We start from the raw sequence: 20,418 nt of genomic DNA on the forward strand, positions 1-20,418 counted from the left end.
AAAATGTACCCGGTCACCCTTAATGTGATCCTGGAGTCCACCACTAAAAACCCTAAAAACATTTTAAAATGTACCAGGCTGCCATTAAGATGGTCCTGGAGTCTTCCTGGCACATAGAAATGATGTTCCAGGAGATGGGGGGGAGGAGTGATTTTCCTCCTCGCCCCCCTCCCTCCCATCTCCTGATGTGCCATTTCTATGTGCCAGGAGGACTCCAGGACCACCTTAATGGCAGCTTGACACATTTTCTAAAGTTTTTGGGCTTATTTTTGGGGGTTTTGGATTCCATTTCAGTAGTTACTGAGATGGCATGTAGCCACCCAACTGGGAAAGCCTGTTTTGGGGGTATAGGGGGGAGGGACTTAAATGCACACCAAACTGGGTTTCTTGCAAGCACCCCAAATCGAGTTTTTTGAACATGCACCAAAGTAGATTTTTAAAACCTGCTTTGCCACATTTTAACTGCAGTGTGAAAGCACACTAGAAGATGCCCTACTCTTTTGCATAAAACTGGAGGCTCCTAGGCTATTCATTGTAAGTGCTATCCTCTTTTCTTGTTTGCAATGAGATCATGGGTGACTGTGTCCAAAATATATCATGACAGAAATGTAGAAAGTACATGTTTTACTTTTTTGACATTTCTCCAGTGATCTAGTATTTCCCTTTCTCTTCATTTCTCAATCTCCCTTTTTCAGCTTCTGCTCTATCAGCATCCTCCTTAATGCTATTTGTCAGGGTGCTGTGGTGTCACAGTAAGCTTTCAAGACCAATTTAGATTAGTGGGTCTGATGAGAAAGAAAACTCAGGTAGTCTTAGGCCCACTTACTGAATGCTTAGGGGGAAACTGAAAGGCTATGAAATGTGAAATCAAAGACATCTGAACAGCTTTTGTTAAGTTAACCTCCTTCACCTGCCTTCCTATCATACGCCCTACTTGATGTACATCAGTTTCAATCTGCCAATGAAAACAGACAGTGTTTTTCTATTTAGGTTAGCTCTCTGCTTCCATATACTTCTTTTTACAGTGCTAAACGTGATCCTGCTTCTCAACTGCTTTTCTACAATTTAAGGTAATTAAACCATATTGTTAGTGCCAAGTGATTTTCCTGATGTGAAAATAGATTTAGAACAATTAAAGGTGTTAAAGGGGGAATGAATGAAAGGAATAGCCTACTCTCTTCTTGCAGCCGAGCCATGATCTGAACATCAGTGAGGTCTTGCAGTTTATATCCCATGGAGATAGAATCATCTTCCAGTTCGGAGGTGCTCAGTTCACTGTCTATGGAGGACTGGGGGCTGAGAGGGGAGCTCCGAGAAAGGCAGCCTGTAGAACAGAAACACAGAGACCTTAGGCATTAAAAATATTCCAGGTACAAATATATTGAAAGATGTATCAAATCAGATCTATTCAGAGCTTTATTAGAATACGCACACATGGTTGTTGTCTCTTTTTATATCACAGTGTCACTATAAAGAGCAGTGTCACTATAAAGAGCAGTGTCTAATCAATCACCTTCGGGGTTGAGAGGGGTGGTATATAAATACCTCAAATAAATAAAATAAATAATAATAAATAAAAAATCTCAAGCACTGATGAACGTTGCCAGGATGCCCTGGATAGGGTTACCTGGCTTTACCATTGGGGGCCAGCATATATCCAGTTTAAGCTGTCAGAAATAGTAAAAATTAACTAGGTATTTTTAATAATTACAAAAATGTGAGTCAAGCACTGAAAGGGTTAAATAAGCTAGCATCACCCTGAGGAGAGTGAGTAGGCTGAAGCTTGTTAGAGTTAGTCAGCCAAAGCTAGTGTCATCCTGAGGAGTATTAGAACGCCTCAATGTTAGACAGCCTCAGTGAGAGAAAGTCTCACTGTGAGAGATGCCTCAGTGTGAGGTAGGCCTCTGTGTGAGATGCCTTGTGTGTGAAGCTCCAGTGTGAAGGCTGCTGTGTGTAAAGCCACTGTGTGAAACTCCTGTGTAAGTTTGTTGTGAGAAGAAGCTCTCTGAGATCGAAGCTGTTTATCTTCATGAGAAAGAAGCTCAGTGTGGAAGCAAAGATGGAAGTATAAAGAACTTTATTTCTGTTGTGGAAATCTTGTTCTTGTAAATAGTGCAACTATATTATTTTGTGTGTTTTTTGTTCTTTTTATCATTTTTGGCTACTGGTTCTGGGTCACGCTGCTGTTAATAAGTTACTCTGCTGTACATTTATGGAGAGGGTCTTTTGTTAATAAGCCCACTCAACACAAACAACTGTGCCTATAAATTAAGACACTCTGTGTGTATGTGTGTGTTAGCTCCTATTACTCATATACTTGTTTTCACATAAATTTACACTGTAAAAAAATACTTTCTAGAGGAAAGTATTCCTTTCTCCACTTTATACAAGAAGAGGTCACACATGTACAACAATTCTCCTTCAAACACACATTTGAAAGCCAAAATGTGAAATAGCTCAACACCTATTCGAATTCCTGAGGAACCATCTCTAGGCCTTACATTACAGTGCTATGTTAGTAAGAAAGCAAGCGTTTACCTGTTCTTTCAGGTGTTAATATTGCTTTACTGAAGGTTTTAGAGAAGGCAGGAGTGTTAAAGCCATTGCTATACGGAGTGAGCCTTGCGACAGGGCTATAGGGGAAAGCCAAGGAGACAGATGAAGAGAAGAGACTCCGCCACCGACTCGCTGTTAATGGACACAGAAAAAGAAAGATGTGAAATTACATTTAGCAACAGAATCCTTGCTTAATAGGAAGGAGGTGTTCTAGGGGTGTGGTGGCAGCCCCCATGTTAGTGGAGCATTGAATCCATCCTGGATTTTAGTCTGAGCTTTGTAGAAGGTGAGATGCAGAATACCATACCCCAACACATCAAACTAAAGTTTAAAGTTCTGGCTAAAACTCAGAGTAGATTCATTGGCATGGGATCCTTCAGCAGCTATTGGTGGAGATAAAGGTATGATAACCAACAGTGCAACCCAACAAACAACACTGGACACATTCAGAATAATGCAGTATTAGTCAATTGTAGTTACTGAGGCAACATTCTATGGCATCCTGGGCTCTGTAGTTTGGTCAGAGCACTAGAATTCTCTAATTGAGAATTCTAAACACCCTTTCAAGGACTACAGTTCTTATGATTTCATAAGACAGAACCACAGCAGCAAAAAGAGGAATAATATTGTTATAACTGTGCAGTATAAAGGGGCCCATTGTTTACGTAAGCTCCAATCGATATGGGATCCCAGAATACACCTCCCTGGGAATACATTCTACTGAATTCCATGGGACTGACCTCTGAATAAACAAAGACAGGAATGTGCTGTTAGCTGCTGAAAATGTAAGAGACAATAACAACGAGGGCCGTGGAAACCAAAATAAAGCAAGAACAATGACATGATGTAAACCTTCAGAAGTGGGACAGTTCCAGAATCCAGTATTTTAACATTTTCATCTTTCATACATCCTAATACTGATGGTGTTAGTTGTATTAAGTCTGAAAATGAAGGATCCTTTTGTAACTAATAAAAAATAAAGTTCTGAAAAATTTGTCATTGGGAAATGATAGTGCACAGGAGAGCCAGAAATTTAGAAGCAATTAATCTACATGCTACAAAATGGTTGAATTATAAACATTTAAATTTGTTTAGAGAGTATAATTACAATGCTTATCATCATATTTCTATGCTGCTAAGAAAAATAGATATTGGATGTGTCTCCAACTGTTCATCTTTTTCCTTGTAGTATGTCAATTATTTTTCAATAAGTCAGTTTACAATGCAACATGAAGGAAGTGGAAATGAAGCAGCCATCTTTAGTCTGCAATATGATCAATACTAGATTTTTTTAAAAAATAAATAAAAACATAATATTAGGAGGGTTGGTTAATTAGGACATAACTGAGTTGAGAGTTAAGCTACAGGATAGTACAGTAGAGGCGTATCCACCAAGTGCTAAAAACAAACTTAATCCCCTTCATAAGCTTTTAAGCCACCAGACATAAATATTTCTTCCTTTTACCAACATGAAATTCCAGGTTACATAAGCATGAATATTTTAAAGGCATATTTCCTCTCTCAGGGACAGACATGTGACATCCACATTACAGTCACATCTATACAATTGCAGAACAAGACTTTTGGGGCATCTAAAGACATTTTCAGAACATGTGCCTTAAGGGAAAGACAAACTTTTTCTTTACATCAAAAGAAAGTGTAGTTCAGAAAGTGTACACTTCACAAAATGAGGAAAATCAATATGAGTAGAGATTAAAGTTCTGAATTAGTGGCAGGCAGAACTGAGAGACAACCAACTACTAAAACAAGTAATAGTAATAGTTTCTCCCCTAATAGTAAGAAAAAAGAAATAGTACATTAAGTCTGTAATTTAAAGAGGGAAAATCTCATTTTAAACTTATTTTATAGTTGTAGGCATGTGGCTCACAAAATAGCAAAGTAAGAAGATCACAAGCCTCAAGTGCTGACATTTGCCTTGTACACCATTGTAGTTACTGAGGCCTCTTCCAGACTGGCCCTATACCCCAAGACCTGATCCCAGATTATCTTCTTACCCCAGATTATCTGACAGTGGAGACTCATATAATCCAGTTCAAAGCAGATAATCTGGGATCAGATCCTGAGATATAGGGCAGTGTAGAAGGGGCCCAAGAAGCAGTGGGTGTTTTGTACTACACATTAACAACTTGTAACGTTATTATATTGCTTTAAAAATGTAACTTACATAATTGTCTGGTCCTTTTTTAAGAAAGAGACAATAGTTACTTTAAAACTGCAACTTTTTAAAATCCTGTGAGAACAAATTGAGAAAAGGACACATGAGGAGGAGACCACCGGGGGGGAGGGGGGGGGAGGAGGATTTTCCTCCTTACCCCTCTCATCTCCTCAAGCATCATTTTCTCGCAACAGGAGGATGTAAGGAGAGGCTTCATGGCTGCCAGGGACCTTTAAATTAAGTTCAGGAGGTAAATTGGGGGCTTCAGTGTGGCTTCATGCTATCTGAATGCAATTGGGATAGCATGTAGCCACCCCGGGAGGGAAAGCTACCCCAGGAAGGTTGTGGGAGGTGGTGGTGACTAGAATCCGCACCGAAGAAGATTACTTTAACCAATTTCAGCAGAGGTTTTAGTGATGTGTGAAAGGGCCCTGAATTATATAAATCTATACTGCCATATAATCCAGTTGAAAGTAGATAATCTGGATTTTATATGGCAGTGTAGATAGGGCCTATATCGCCACTAAAAATCAGGTGGGTTGTAAGGACCCAAATAATACTACCAAGATCACTATTGGCTATCCCTAAGAAAAACAAATCAAATCTTAGAAAAGTAATTTTCGGATTTAATACCTATGATTTCACCTACCCACATCTGATAAAATATGCTCTCTCTAGAAAATATGTAGATCCTTCAGCATGGCTCCATGGTAATATCTGTTGGAAGTTACTCATTTTCATAGGATTCACTATTATTCAGTTTTCTGTTTCCACAGTACATTCAGAAACATATCCCCTGTTGTGCTGTATAGTTTCTGTGTTTAAGATGGTGGAGTGGCATTTTTGCCTCAGGCACCAAAATATCTGTTTATCTCAATAGACATTGCAGCCTATAAAGTTTCCACACCTTGGTCACAACTTGTGGAGGCCTTGCTGCTCTACTAAGCTCAAACTGAGTTTTATCATGTCCCTTAGTTTTGATAACTTAATAAATTATTCAAGCATGTCAACAGAAAATATGTTTAGGAGCAGCAAGCAGCTCTCATTTGAGAAGAAAACTCAAGAAAAGCCAGATCATTAACCCTGTGATATAAAAGCTCATTGCTAACATTGTGTACTTCCCACTGTAATTCATCAGTGAATAGAAAAAGAAAAACATGACCTTAAAGGGGCCTTTGTGATTCTCCCTTGACACAAGAGGCAGTTTTGTAACAGCATGATCCTTTGCCAAGGCCAATTAATGGTCTGCATGCTGTCACCCACAGATGCACTGAACCACACATATATGAGCCACATTCACTGGTTTGCCACTACAGTGACAAGAAGACACCTCCTAAACAAAGCATCTTTTTATTGCAGCTGGGATGGTTAGAACCAAGAGTAAGAAATCTGAATTTATGGCAAAGGAAAAGAAAGATGTGAATATATCTTGGAGCCATCAGCTACTCTTGAGAGAGGTGTGAAACTTCTCTCAGGTTGTTGGCTTGGCTTGAATATTCTGAATAGGAGAAAGGGTCATTGTCCACACTCCTCTCCTTATAAATGCAACATGGACAATGTGAGGAATTGTCTCTCAGTTCAAGAGCATCTCTCTTTCTGGCTAATTCCCCAGTTTATGTAACAACAAAAACAACAACAACAACAACACTGTCACAAACAATTCGGTAGGGCCATGTGATAGATATCCATGCCAAAAGGACACATCTCTCTGCTTTGATCATTTGTGTGGGTGTGTTGGTAATTTTGCTCCTGACCTTCTTTGTGAATTGTGATACAGTGAAATGCCTTCTTCTCATTTATTTAGAAGGTAATTGAAGACCACTTTGCTCCTGTATTGTATATGGCTTTTAGTCTCTGTGAAAGATTATTCATTGAGACATATCCTCAAGGAAGGCATCCATTTCAGAGATCATCCAGAATGTGGTCCTTATTTTCTGAGGCAACTAAGGACCCTTCCACACAGCTGAATAAAATCCCACATTTTCTTCTTTGAACTGGAATATATGGCAGTGTGGACTAAACTAACCCAGTTCAAAGCAGATGTGGGATTTTCTGCCTTGATATTCTATGACTATGTGGAAGGTCCCTGAGAGTGGTGAATTTCTTGATCCACCAGACAAAGATGGTCTGAGGAAAGGGGAAGTTCCCAACATTTGCCCAGGCTGCAAAATAAGTAGCAGGTATGAATATACACCAAATCCACTAGATTACGAGGACATTAAGGAAATAATCTATGCTCACTGTGTGACCAAGTATTCCTTTGATTGTCCAGATACATGTTGCATACAGCTTAGACATGCTTTTTTTGCAGGTTTGATCTATGTTGGATATCCTAGGCCCCTTCTACACAGTCCTTATATCCCAGGATCCGATCCCAGATTATATGGCAATAGAGACTCATATAATCCAGTTCAAAGCAGATAGCCTAAGATCAGGTCCTGGGATATAAGGACAGTGTAGAAGGGTCTCTAGAAAGCTGTGTGCGGGATGGTGTGCATTCATGCCTGCCTTTCCTCCATGGTAGTGACATACTCTCAGCCTCAGAGGAAGGTAAAGGCAAACCCCCCTCTGAACAAATCTTTTCACCGTAAGTCAGCAATAACTTGAAAGCACACAACAATAAAGAAAGAAGAATACTCAAAGTGACTGCATATATTGAAATGATAAATGCAGGAAGTGGTTTGGTCTATGCCAATCCATACTAAGCAATGCATGCTTAGTATGCATGCTTAGAGGGTTCTGGGAGTTCTAAATCTAAAAAGTTCCTTTTCTAAAATTTGATAAAACTGTGTCCTGACTAAAAGGGATGAAAATTCCTTTAGTCCAGGGGTAAAAAAGTGTGTTTTTTAATGATGTTGAACTGTAGGTGCAAAGCAGCCTTTGCCATAATTGCCAGTGATACTGAATACTTCAAACTGCAGTCCCATACTTTAGGCCTCATTCATTAGCTTCTTAATGTTTCTCTCCTTACTTTTGCCCTCAGATAGCATCTTAGAAATAAAGGTGGCTGCTATAGATTTTACACTTTCAATGTGGCAGGGAAACTGAGGAACTGTTCAAACAAAGAAGAATGGACTTAGAAGGCACCAGCAATGGATATATCCAGAGGTGATTGGGAGGTTATACTTTACCGTTTATGGTTACAGAAAAAAATCATTTTATATGCAATAGGAAACTTGCGTCCTTGGAAAGGTTATTTTTTGGACTACAGTCCCCAGGATCTCCAGCCTAGCTAGGAAAATCTAAGAGCTTTTGTGCAAAACAGTATTTTTCCCAATCTCTACAATAAACTACAGAAAATGCAAATAGTGTTTAGAATTTCTTATCATGGTTTCAAATCCTGTTGTGCTAGTGTCAAACCATAGATTGGAAGCAGGTTTAATTTACAGTTACGCCATGGGCTTGGAAATGTGTGGCCTTTCAAATATGTCTGGAACGGAGACTCCATTAACCCTAGGTAGTCCAGCTAAAGCAAGAAGATGAGAGCTTCAGTTCAATCACATCTAGAGCTCAGAAAGTGAATTGTGAGGTGGGGTACAATTCAACCCAGCTCTTTCAAAATGAGCTGTGTCCATCCAAAATACTGCCAGATCCACGCACAGCTTAGTATCCATTGCAATTACTGTATGCCAAAATGTTCTGTTTTCTACTATCTATATACACAATAAAGATTGTCATTCTTTAAGCCTTGGGACATTGCAACTCAACCACTCACTGCAATTCCACATTATGCTTCTGATTCATTTTCATGCAGACAAAGGAGCAAATATACACACAGTCATTCCTTCTAAGCAAAGCAGTTCAGAACACAAAAAGCCTTGCTATGCCAGCTCCTGCTAAATCAATGTCTGATGTGAACTGATGGGACGGTTCAAGCATGGAAGCTTAAAAACGAAAATAGAGCTTATAAAGATGCTTGGCTGAGACAGAAACATGATGGAAATAGTCGAAAATCTGTACTACAGTGTCCTATATGATGTAGCTCTTACAAAAAGTAATTTATCAAAGAGAACTCTAATCACACTGCAGCAATGGTATAGTCTGCCCACAAGTATTATTCGCTTCATAGATGTGTCAAATAATTATTCTATTTGTTGTGCAGTTTCCTTCAAAACCCCTAAGGACATCCCTAAAGAGCCCTGAACCTTTCCCTTAAGTTTTTAAAATATTAAGTAGTTTTTCACAATTTGCATCTTATTTTCATGCACCTTGTCCACCAATATGGGCAGGAAATAAAAACAAAAGATGTGACATTCATTCAATTGCACAGGAAGCGTCACTGTGAATGCAGCCAGATTGTGCAGGAAAAATGACTTGCCAGTTCTTCACATCTGCCTATCTGAGTCGTTTGTAATAAACATACAAACACCCCATGAGGTCAGTGAAGAGTTTTCATGTTTTGAATAAGAATCCATATTGCATAACTCAAGTAAAAAAAAAATTGAACCTACGTATGAATTTTCATACATGTAACATAACTGGTAAACTGTGATGCGTTTGCTCATTTTACAGATGGGGAACACTGAGAGGCATCTTATCCAAAGGACAACTATATAAATATGTGGCAGCTAACAGGGGATGAGGGAATGAGAATGGCAATTAAATAACTCAAGGGATGTCATCATGGATGTCTAATGCACTTAATCTCAATACCGATTTGGTAACAAACTTTCAAAATAGTTGTTTCAGTTCAGATTCTTTTTTTGTATCTATGTTCAACAGTTGAGCCAGTCTTCACTGTGTTTATTGTTTCTGTTTTGACGTGCCAGGAGTTTCATAACCATGGCGATGGATTTATCAGCCAGCTTCCTAGCAATGGGACAAATTTGCCATCAGCACAAATCCACAGTTCTACTGCTTCACTCACATTTACAGTCACTTCAAATATGTCACTATCTCTAATTGCTCTTGGGCCCATTTGTCTGGGACTGTCTCTCTCTTCCCCCACTTTCAGTCTAAAAAAGGCATCCAAGGAAATGTCAATACTAAACACGGAACCCATTGCTCACTAAGATGCCCAAAGCCTGGAACAATACTTTAAAAAGCAATTTTGTGTTCATTCATCTTCAAGTCTCCTGTTAACTTATGACCACCTAATAATTTCACAGAGTTTGTTAGGCTTCCAAGATCAGGTGAGATCTGGTGCCTTTGGGGTATTCAGGCCAAAACACAATTTATTACAGTTACCTCTTCATACACATACATTCCAGGTATGAGTAAAAATGTGAAAAAACTTTGTCTTTTTCCCCTTTTCTGTAATGCGAATACGTACTGTCATGCTCTACTTATATAATCTAATATAATATTTTTAAAAACCATACACCCCATATAATTAATGAGCACTACAAAACATTTACTTTCTCATTTCTCCAAAAGTAACTAAATGAGTTGCTTAGTAACAAAGTCTGAAAGCTACAAGACAACAAAGCAACAGCACAAGGTATAACACATGATAGCACTTGAACCATGCCTCACACCAGTATTTAGTGAGCTGTTGTTGTTGTTGTTGTTGTTGTTGTGTGTATTCAAGTCATTTCTGACTTCTGGTAATGCTAAAGGGAACATATTGTTTTCTGTGGCTAAGGGGGGTAGGATTTGAACCTTTTCTCCAGAGTTATAGTCCAATGCTCAAACCACACCACCACACTGGTTTCTCTAAGTGAGATAACAACCCCACAACTACAGAAACAATTTCAAATTATTTTAACTAGTCTTAAAGGTGCTACAAGATTCCTTCTCCCCTTGCATTTCCTGTTTTATGCTTTAATCATTACACTCACATCACAAAAGTATTCAAATGATCCTTCTTTAAACTTTAATAACAATATAATGTATTTACACTACTTATTGGTAAAAGAAATGCATTTCCAATTATTTGTAATTAAGAGATTACAGATTACTGGTTATTTGATACTAGTTATTTGTGAGCTTTGGAAATGTCTATTCTTATTTTACCTGAAGAGCATGAAATGGAGATGGGATTATTAATTACTGCTGTATTACTTCTATATTGTGCCTTTATTGCCTCTGAATGAAATGTCAGAAAATCTATAAAGCTTTCTTATATTAGATATGTTTATACTACTGAGCTATCCAGCCCAGGAATAGACAACTTTGATGGATTTAGAGGAACAAGACCTACCACGGATCACCAAAATTCAGCTTAAAGTGAACACTTTGCTTGCTTTAAGTGAGTTTTTCTCTGTTGGTCCTTTTTCTGCCAAATTTGAATTACACACTTCTGTTAGCTATTGAAACAAACTAGAATATTTCTATAGGCCATCTCAAGCAAACACTCACATTAAATGGAGTTTTAGTGGGATGCCATCCAAATTTCAGCTCAAATTTTGCCATCAAATTGCTTCTTAGGTGGCATCCAAAATGGCCTTTGGGGATCTCATGGGGCTTTAAGTAGCCTCATCTGCCTCTTATCTAGACTAGTATAATTGACAAGGGCATTTCTTAGCAATATTATTTTAAACATTTGAGATGGCAGGAGTTGGATCTTGTACTTTGCACATATACTGTATGCAGTCTGCCACTGGCAGCACCTTTCTTCACGAAGGCAGGCTTTATGCCAAGTACAGGACCAACCTATAAGAATAATTTCACAGATATAATCTCCTCATGCCATCCTGGTTTATGAACACCCAGAGGGCATCTTTAAAATTCAGGCTAAACTTTCTTTTCCCTGTGTTATTAGTGAAAAATAACACAAATTTATTAATAAAGGCATTTGTTTTAAAAGCCAAAAAATAATAATCAGGCAAAAACCAGGGTAGATTCACTATTCCACATAGATGGAAATTACCAGATGCCACCATTGTCTCAAGGCCTTCACTTTTTAGGATTTCAGGTAAAAGTCCTTTGTTTCATTTGCTATATGCTATTTTTATCAGGACTATAATGGAGCCCCCAGTGGTGCAGTAGTTTAATCTCTTGTGCCGGCAGGACTGCTAGCCAACAGGTCAGCAGTTTGAATCCGAGGAGAGCGTGTGAGCTCCCTCTGTCAGTTTCAGCTCCCCATGCAGGGACATGAGAGAAGCCTCCCACAAAGATGGTAAAACATCAAACACCTGGGCATCCCCTGGGCAACGTCATTGCAGAAGGCCAATTCTCTCACACCAGAAGCAACTTGCAGTTCCTCAAGTGGCTCCTGACATGAAAAAAAATTAGGACTATATACTTACTGCAGAAATATACAATACACAACCTTGTGCTTTTGAGCGTTCCTCATTAAGAGAAAATGGAGAAAGACAAATCAAGATAACTACTGATAATTAGTAAATCCGGCAAAATCAGCACCAACATTTTAGTTGTGGCTAACAGGTGTCACAAATAGACGTCCACATATGCCATGAATATTATTTTTTGCCACCACTCCCCCCACCCCGCCACTGACATTTTCAATTTCAGTTTCAAGCTCTTTGCCAGGTCTGACTGAAAATACCCTGTTACATAACCCTGTACTTCATTTTTCACAAAACAACATGACATAGGAACTATATACAACACAGACCTGCAGCCAAATGTCTTGGCAATTATTTCAAATCAATATGTGAAATTCTGTTTTTGTGACCTCCAAAGCTTCTTTGCCTTTTCATCCTTTCCCCACAAATAGCACACACTGTGATTCTTCCTCACACTAGACCTTATGTAAGAGAGCTTGCTTTGCATGCCATTCTCCTTGAGCTGCCTTTCCCAACTCTGACCAACCCATCCTTCCCTACCAAAGTTTCTTGTTTCCAAGACCAGCTTTCAAACTAAGCAGAGTCAAGCAACCACCTGAAGCACTAAAGTGCCAGAATGAGTGAATTATGAAGAGTATCTATCTCTCATCCTCTGGAAAGGTTTGCATTCCAGTGTTACTTATGCCTGACTCTGGGTTCTGACCCAGGGCATCACATTCCCAATACCTAACTCTAAGGAGGGAACCATAAAAAGCAAGCACTGGGTCTGGCAATTCAGTGGAGAGCAGTGTTGGCTGCTTTGTGTGACTAGCACTGGCCTACGCAGTCTGTCTACCCTTTGTGTTGCTTTCAGAATAAGATAACATATGGCCAGATTGCTAGGAGAACTAAGATGACTTGACACTTCTTAACCCACAGCAGGCTGGAATCAAAGAGGCATCCAGGGGCCATAAAAAACTAAGTAATGTTTATTAAGAAGACCATCTTTTTATTTAAGCTAGATAACATTGAAAGTTTAGGTTTTGACCATGTTTTTCATCCACACAGGAGTACACAACCAAAGTACTTCTAACAGATAGCCATCTAGCCTTTACTACAAATCTCTAAAGAAGGAGACCACCACATTCCAAGGCAACATATTTCACTGTTGAACAGCAGTTAACCATTCTTTTGATTGTTCATGTGGAATATCTTTTCCTGTTGTTTGAATCCATTGCTCCATGACCTAGTCTCTAGAGCAGCAGAAAACAAGCTTGCCCCCTCCTCAATATGGCACGCTTTCAAATATTTGAATATGACTGGCTATCATGTTCCCTCTTACTCTTCTCCAGTCTAAACATACCCAACTATCTAAGCTGCACCTTACAGGGCTTGGCCTCGAGATCTTTCACCATTTTGGTCATCTTTATCTGGACACATTCCAGCTGGCCAATGTCCTTCTTGAATTGTCTAAAAGACCTTGGGTCACCACTGTATTTAACTGTCAGTACATTGTTGTTGTGTGTTTTCTGGGCTGTAAAGGGGAGACAGTGTAGGATCCTACCCTGGAGTTAGAAAGAAGCTGTTCCTTTAAAACAGGGGTCCCCAAACTTTTTAAACAGGGGGCCAGTTCACAATCCCTCAGACCGTTGGAGGGCCGGGATATAGTTTTCAAAAAAACTATGAACAAATTCCTATGCAGTGCACACTGCACATATCTTATTTTGAAGTAAAAAAACAAAACAGGAATAAATACAGCTTCAATGTTAATCTTAATCATAATACAAATAATAAAGAGGGTTGGGAGAGACCACTTGGGCCATTTAGTCCAACCTCCTTCTACCTTTGTGCACCAAAATCACTAGCAAAGCAGTGCACCCCTTAATAATTAATTATTAATTAAATAATAATTAAAATACCATTATAAACAAGCAAAGCTTTGGAAAGCACGCACCAGGTGAGGGAGTAGATGGGAAAGGTACGTGCCTTTCTCTCCTACCCCGTGCCACATGCACGTTCCTCAGCGGAGGAGGAGGGAGCTACCGCCGCAGGGGCCGGATAAATGGCTTTGATGGGCCGCATGTGGCCCCTGGGCCTTAGTTTGGGGACCCCTGCTTTAAAACATCAGCAAGATCCAAGGACGCTGAATCAATGCAAGGACAGATGTGGAGTAATTGGATGGAGGGAGGGGGGAGTGAAGGGAGGAAGATAAGAGGGAGAGGGGGAGAAGATGGAAAAGTTCTGTTGGATTTGAGTTGTCAAGTGTGATTGAAAGAAAGAAGTTACTGGGAAAATTACAAGCAGCTATCGGAGTCTTGTTTGTTGCAAACAACTGCTGGAATGGATAATGCTGGACCCTTTCACATGGGCTGTATGTCCATGCTTACAATGTTCTTCATTTTGATGGTCTTCTGTTTCTGCCTTGTTTTTTTAGCTCCATGACTCTTATTCCCAAAGGTTCTGACTATTGAAACCTCTTGCCTTTCTGGAAACACACACACGTTTTCCCTCCCCCACATATAGCATTTAGTCTTTCCTAGTTCAAGACCCCATGGAAAGCATCACCATCTAAATTCATCCCTTAGAGCTCTTCATGATTTTTTCAACATTTCATGATGAAGTCGAATAGAAATGTTACTGATTTGCTGAGGGTCAAAGGAGGAAATACTGGCTGCCCGGTGACAAGACAAGCTATTGGGTACCGTCTGACAGATGCAGAAAAGTCTGGGCATATATTCAAAGCATACGCTGTTGCCACATAAGCTCTTTCCAATTTATTTATTTACTTATTTATTATATAGATACCCCACCTTTCTAACTCTGAAGGGGACTCAGAGTAGCTTACAATAGGCAACAATTTGATGCTGCACAAACATACATACAAATTAAGTATGTATGTATGTTTTCAAGACACATATGGGGCTACTTAGCACAGTGAGGGCTCACAGGTTATGAAGTACAGGAACGCTTTGATTCATAGTCCCGTTTACCACTCCTATCACCCCCCTCCCCCATCCACAATGAGGTCTTAACAGTAATTGAGGAAAAAAGTAGATTCTCCCAGCAACATTATTTTGGAGTGGTGTGGGTTTCAATGACCAATTCATTTCCTTTGCTAAAGACATGCTCTTCATGGAAATGATCTGGACTGTTGAGTTTGTCCTTGGTGCTGAAAAAATAAACTGTTGGAAAGTCTTCAGCCATTAGTTTTATGATGCTCAGGTACATATTGCCTTTCTTTCCCTTTTGTAATAGTGTGCAATATTTCTATTTTTATTAACTACAGTCCCTCTATGTTTGCAGTTTTTGCAAATGTGGATTGGATTATGCATGGATTTGAGACAAAATGTTCTCTCTTTGAATTTCTAGATCATCCAACATGACTCTATGGTCCACTTCCTTCAGTCATGCTGGAAGACCTAAATATTTTTAGAGAAAACACCTCTAGGAATATCTAGGTCCTCCAATGTGATTTTATCGGCAGCCACCACAGGAAATTGGCCATCAAAATATGCTGAAAGACTGAGAAATGCTTAGGGAGGTATTATCTTAGATAAAAAAAACAGCAATTTTTTAATTTGTGGTTGTTCACTTTCATGGAGGTTATATACCTCCAACTCTAGAGAATATGGAGGGCTGACTGTAATTATGTATAAATGCATTTAACAGTTTTTATCCAATTTTAAATAACTGTTGTCATGTGCCTTCTACTTGTTTCTGACTTAGTATGACTTCCCCAAAGTCATCCAGTGGATTTCCATAACAAAATGGAGACTCAAATTATGGTACTCACAGTCATTCAGATCTCAATAGGCAGTGTAATCATAACTAAAAATAGGCAAACTGGAGTGGATTAAATTTGTTTTATATTACTGTAATCTGCCTTGAATCCCATCCCAGAAGAATGGCAGGGTATAAATTCAATAAATAATCAAAAACAGCAGAAAATCCCAGATTTCTCCAGCCAAAGTCCAACATGCTCACCATTAGAGTGTCTCTTGCCTACCCACTCTCCTATCATATGGAGTTAATCTAGATATATTGGGTATTTTGTTATGTATTGCCACTCGGTGGGCTGACACAGTTACCTACATTGTTTGATTCTCCCTGCTAGGATTTCTATGAGGATGGTTGTGATGAATGCCTACACTTCAACATTTAGTCTAAAATTGAGAACCATGTGATACCAACCCCTTAATGTCCCCAACCTCCTCATGTTAAATAGGAAGCTTAGGAAATTTTCTTTTTAACCACAGCTTCTATAATCTTCCAGCCATTGTATTTGGGATTTCTGGGAGTTGTAGTCCAAGCTATGAGAAGAAGGCTCCAGTTAAAAAGCTGTTAAGTAGCAAGGTAGAAAATACCTTGCAAAACAGTTCTTTGCCACAGTGAGCAATACAGGACTAGACTGAATCACAGCCTGACAACTCATGGCAGCTTCAAGAATTCTATTGAACACTGGATGGCCCAATTAAGAGGTTACTGTGGTGACAAATAAAATGCCAATTATTTAGCAACAACACTGTTGTGTCAGAATGTTGGAAGTAACACAAAAATCTGAAGAGAGTTATTCCCCCCTTCTAGGTGCCAACTTCTTATAATGAGGTTAACATGCGTTCAACTTCAATAATTGCTTCTGAAAACCCAGCATCCTGGGGTGAAAGTCAGATCCAAGCCATAAAAATGAAAGTGCCATTTTTATAATAAAAAAGGGAACCAGAGAGAGAGAGAGAGAGAGAGAGAGAGAGAGAGAGAGAGAGAGAGAACAGGACCATGCGATAGATTTAGCTACAATTCCCTCAGGTATGCTGAAAAACACAAAACAAATAATAATGAGCAACCCCCAGACATCAAAGGAGATTTTAAAGTAAAATATTCTTCAGCTCAGTATAAAGAATCTCTCTGTTGTGAACCTTGACAAGAGTTAGTTCACAAATACTTGTTTTATTCATATGAATCTTTGGTTAGCCTTGCTGCATCATTGATGCAACCCCCAAGATAATTTAATAATTCTGAACTGATTAAGAAGCAATTCAACTATAAATGAACTTGCCCAAGTTCTGGCTTTTCTGAAATTGCACAAGGCCTGTTCCTCTATTGGTTAGGGATTCTGACACATAACCAAGGAGGAGAACAGGGCAGAGAGGGTCTGTTTCTGGTCCATTTGGAGCCCCACCTCCAACACAGCCCATAGGATCCTGGGATGTGGCCCAGACTGTACTGTGGATGGAGAATACCCCAGTCAAATCATCAACAGGCATCACCAATGACTTCATACCTTTTCAGTGTCCTGACCATGCCGCAGAGCAAAGGGCAGTTCCTTGGCAAATACAGAACCCATACAAAATTGCATGCATTCAAAGCCTGCTTTGACTAAATTACGGTATGTTTCATTCAGCAATTTCAGAGCAACGCTGTATACAGTAATGATTATATGAGCAATACCTTCAACCAGTATCTGATGCTGTTGTATCACTGCATAGATGAAATTCTGTATTTAGAGGTTTAACTAGCAGGTTAATTGCATTATAAATACTGTCAACTCCACGAGAGACTCCAAGGGCTGGGTTGCCATCTGTCAGTCATCTGATTTTCCTGCATGGCAGGGGGTTGGATTGCATGGCCTATGTGCTCTCTTCCAGTTTTATGATTCTATGGTTCTATCTCTGAGTTATTTTCATCTTACCCTTGAGAGTAGGGGTAGGAATCTTTGAACCTCCAGACAGGTTGGATATCAACTCTAAAGGATTGTGGAATGCACACTACAAAATATATGTAGGGATGAAGGTTCCTCACCCCATTCTCAGAAAAAGCTTTCACAATTCTTGAATTCTTAAAAACCCTGAGCAAAACCAGTGGGTGGAAGCCATTGGATAGAAATGAATAAGGAGCTCACCGTTAGCTGAAAAATCATGTGGCTATGTCAATACAGAAAAGTATTCTGAATCCAGTTTCTGTCTGATTTTGTTCAATCTACTTCCACCATTAGTCTGATTATTTTTCCACAAACTGGAACTTTGAGAAATACATATAACTATCCAAAACATGCTAAAGAAGAAGAAAACACCTTGCACGTTGAGATTCAGCTGTTGTTTCTCAAAGCAAGAGGCTCCAGAGCATTTCTGCAGATCAGAGGTGGGCAAAGTGTGAGACCCTTGGATCCCACTTTTATGACCACTGAAGCTTCCCACAACCACACTGTTTCCCACAATACTAATAATTCAACATGATTTTTGTATTTTGTGAAAAAACACCCAGTACTCTTCATGGCTCTATTTTCTGAATCCTAAATGGCAATAAGCAATCTGGTCATACCTTTCTGAGAAAAACTCAAATGAAAAGAGAAGTATTTTGGAATAATGTTAGATGGAAGCCCAAGATGGAGTAAATTGAAAGGGGGAAAATTAGCCTGTGATCCTCATGCAATTGCTCACACATGAGGATGAAATGGAAAAGAGTAATTTTTTACACAAACACACAGTAATGGGTTTCATTCATCCTCACACTATTCCTTACACTTTGTTCTGTGCACGGAGGGCAATTCAGTTGAGAACATCTTGCTACTGAGAAGATCCTCTCATAGTACATTTCCAACTGACTGGCCTGGCCTACAACCAGGAAGGAAAAATATTAGTTGAGAAATGTGATGAAAATCAGTGAATGACAACTGGGAATTACCTTGTTCCAGCCTGAAGCACAAAGACCGCTTTGCCGCCTCCATCTCAGGGCTTGGATTATCCAGAACATGCCGACACCACTGTAGAGGGCTCAGTGCTTTTTCTTGGGAAAGGATGCTCTTTGCTGGCGCAACATACAACCTATACAGAACCAAAGAGCACAGTATATTAATCGCCAATTTGATAAAGCAATACCTGTTTTTTTTTTACTGTGCAGATCCTAAAACAATGTAACAGTGAGACAAATACATATATCAAACTCTAATAAATAGTTTTGTGTTACTACTCTATAAGTAGAGGTGGAATCAGTAGTCTACAAGAACAATTTGGGGACTCAGGAAATAATAATATCTTTTCCAAACTCTGTTGGGGTGGTCAGCACTGAAGTGCATACTTGTTCCCAAGGGCTTTTGCAAAAGGTAGAAACATGATACCAAGAGATTTCCATGATATCAAACTCTGCTGTAGAGGATAAATGTCCTATATGTGCAATGTGTTGGAAAGCTTTTAGTTCTGAATTTATCTTTACAGACCTATGATTAAGTGACACTAAGACTATGCTGTTGCTTGAGAACCTCCTGCATCAAATAATTGTTCTTCATTTCTGTGTTAAGTTTGTGTTAAGTGAGGAATGAAAGCTTTAATGCCTTGGATGCAATTCAGAATACATTAGGGTTTAGATTCTGGTTTGTGGTCAAGAAACAATTAAACAATTACATTCATTCCAAATGTATGTGTCACATGCACACAGTCCTGGCTCAATTTATGACCAATTGAGTTGCAGTAAAGTAACAGCCCTCATGGCCATAATCTTAGGAAAATCCATAGCCACACCAGGGGTATCTGCAATAATTTCCCACCAAGTGGGGGGCACGCTGTGGGTGTGTTTTAAAAACCGAGAACTGGGAAGTCCTGGCCCTCGAGTGTTATAACTGGAGGTCAGCTTTTACGTACAATGCTATGGATTTTGAAGATGAATGAACAATACAGAAGGGAGAAACTTGCCTTGTCAAGATCACCTTCCATCTGGAAATCTATGTCCTCATTGTGAATTATCATGCAGATCCAGAATAGGCCTCTACAGTCACCACCAGGGCCATAGCCAGAGGCGGTGTGTGTGTGTGTGTGTGGGGGGGGGGGGGTTTAAGGGTTAAACCCCCCTCAAACCTGGTTTACTCATGGGTTTTAACTGGTTAACCAATTTATAAGTAAACTATGTTTTTTTAACCTGACCCATTGAGGGAGGGTTGAACTTTTAACCCCGCCCCCCTCTGGCTACAGCCCTGTCCACCACCAAAACTATCTACCCTTGGAAGATAATTGTATTTGGACACGAGGGATGACCTATAGTATTATATTATAGTGTGTGTGTTTGTGCAATACCAGGTTGATGTGTGTCTACACATGTTTTTAAAGCTATCCATACATGTTATACACATGCTGTAAATACTCGAGCATAAGCTGAGTCTTTCAGGCTTTTTTAGGGCTGAAAAAGCCCCTCTTGGCTTATACTGGAATGAGGGTCCTAGGTGGCTTAAATTTGGTAATACAGGTTATAGAGGTAATCAGAGTTGGACAGTCTTAATAGTCTTAAAGTCTTATTATTATTATTATTATTATTATTATTATTATTATTATTATTATTATTATCAGTAGAGTCTCACTTATCCAACACTCACTTATCCAACGTTCTGGATTATCCAACGCATTTTTGTAGTCAATGTTTTCAATATATCATGATATTTTGGTGCTAAATTCGTAAATACAGTAATTACTACATAGCATTACTGCGTATTGAACTACTTTTTCTGTCAAATTTGTTGTATAACATGATGTTTTG

At 39.2% G+C, this 20,418-nt stretch overlaps 1 protein-coding gene across 2 annotated transcripts in view; it reads right to left on the bottom strand.

Annotated features, from left to right (window-relative positions):
• slain1 (SLAIN motif family member 1) overlaps positions 1–20,418 on the bottom strand; it is a 50,816-nt gene that overhangs the window by 13,039 nt on the left and 17,359 nt on the right. The window contains exons 2-4 of one of the 2 annotated variants that reach the window (XM_008106870.3): positions 18,580–18,719; positions 2,539–2,688; positions 1,175–1,324 (exon numbers count right to left, since the gene is read on the bottom strand). In XM_008106870.3, the coding sequence (XP_008105077.1) occupies positions 1,175–1,324; positions 2,539–2,688; positions 18,580–18,719 (440 nt within the window). The remainder of the gene's footprint in view (positions 1–1,174; positions 1,325–2,538; positions 2,689–18,579; positions 18,720–20,418) is intronic. The other variant, XM_003218674.4, reaches the window with a different exon arrangement.

Source organism: Anolis carolinensis, chromosome 3, assembly GCF_035594765.1.
Source record: "Anolis carolinensis isolate JA03-04 chromosome 3, rAnoCar3.1.pri, whole genome shotgun sequence".
NCBI classification, from domain to species: Eukaryota; Metazoa; Chordata; class Lepidosauria; order Squamata; family Dactyloidae; genus Anolis; species Anolis carolinensis.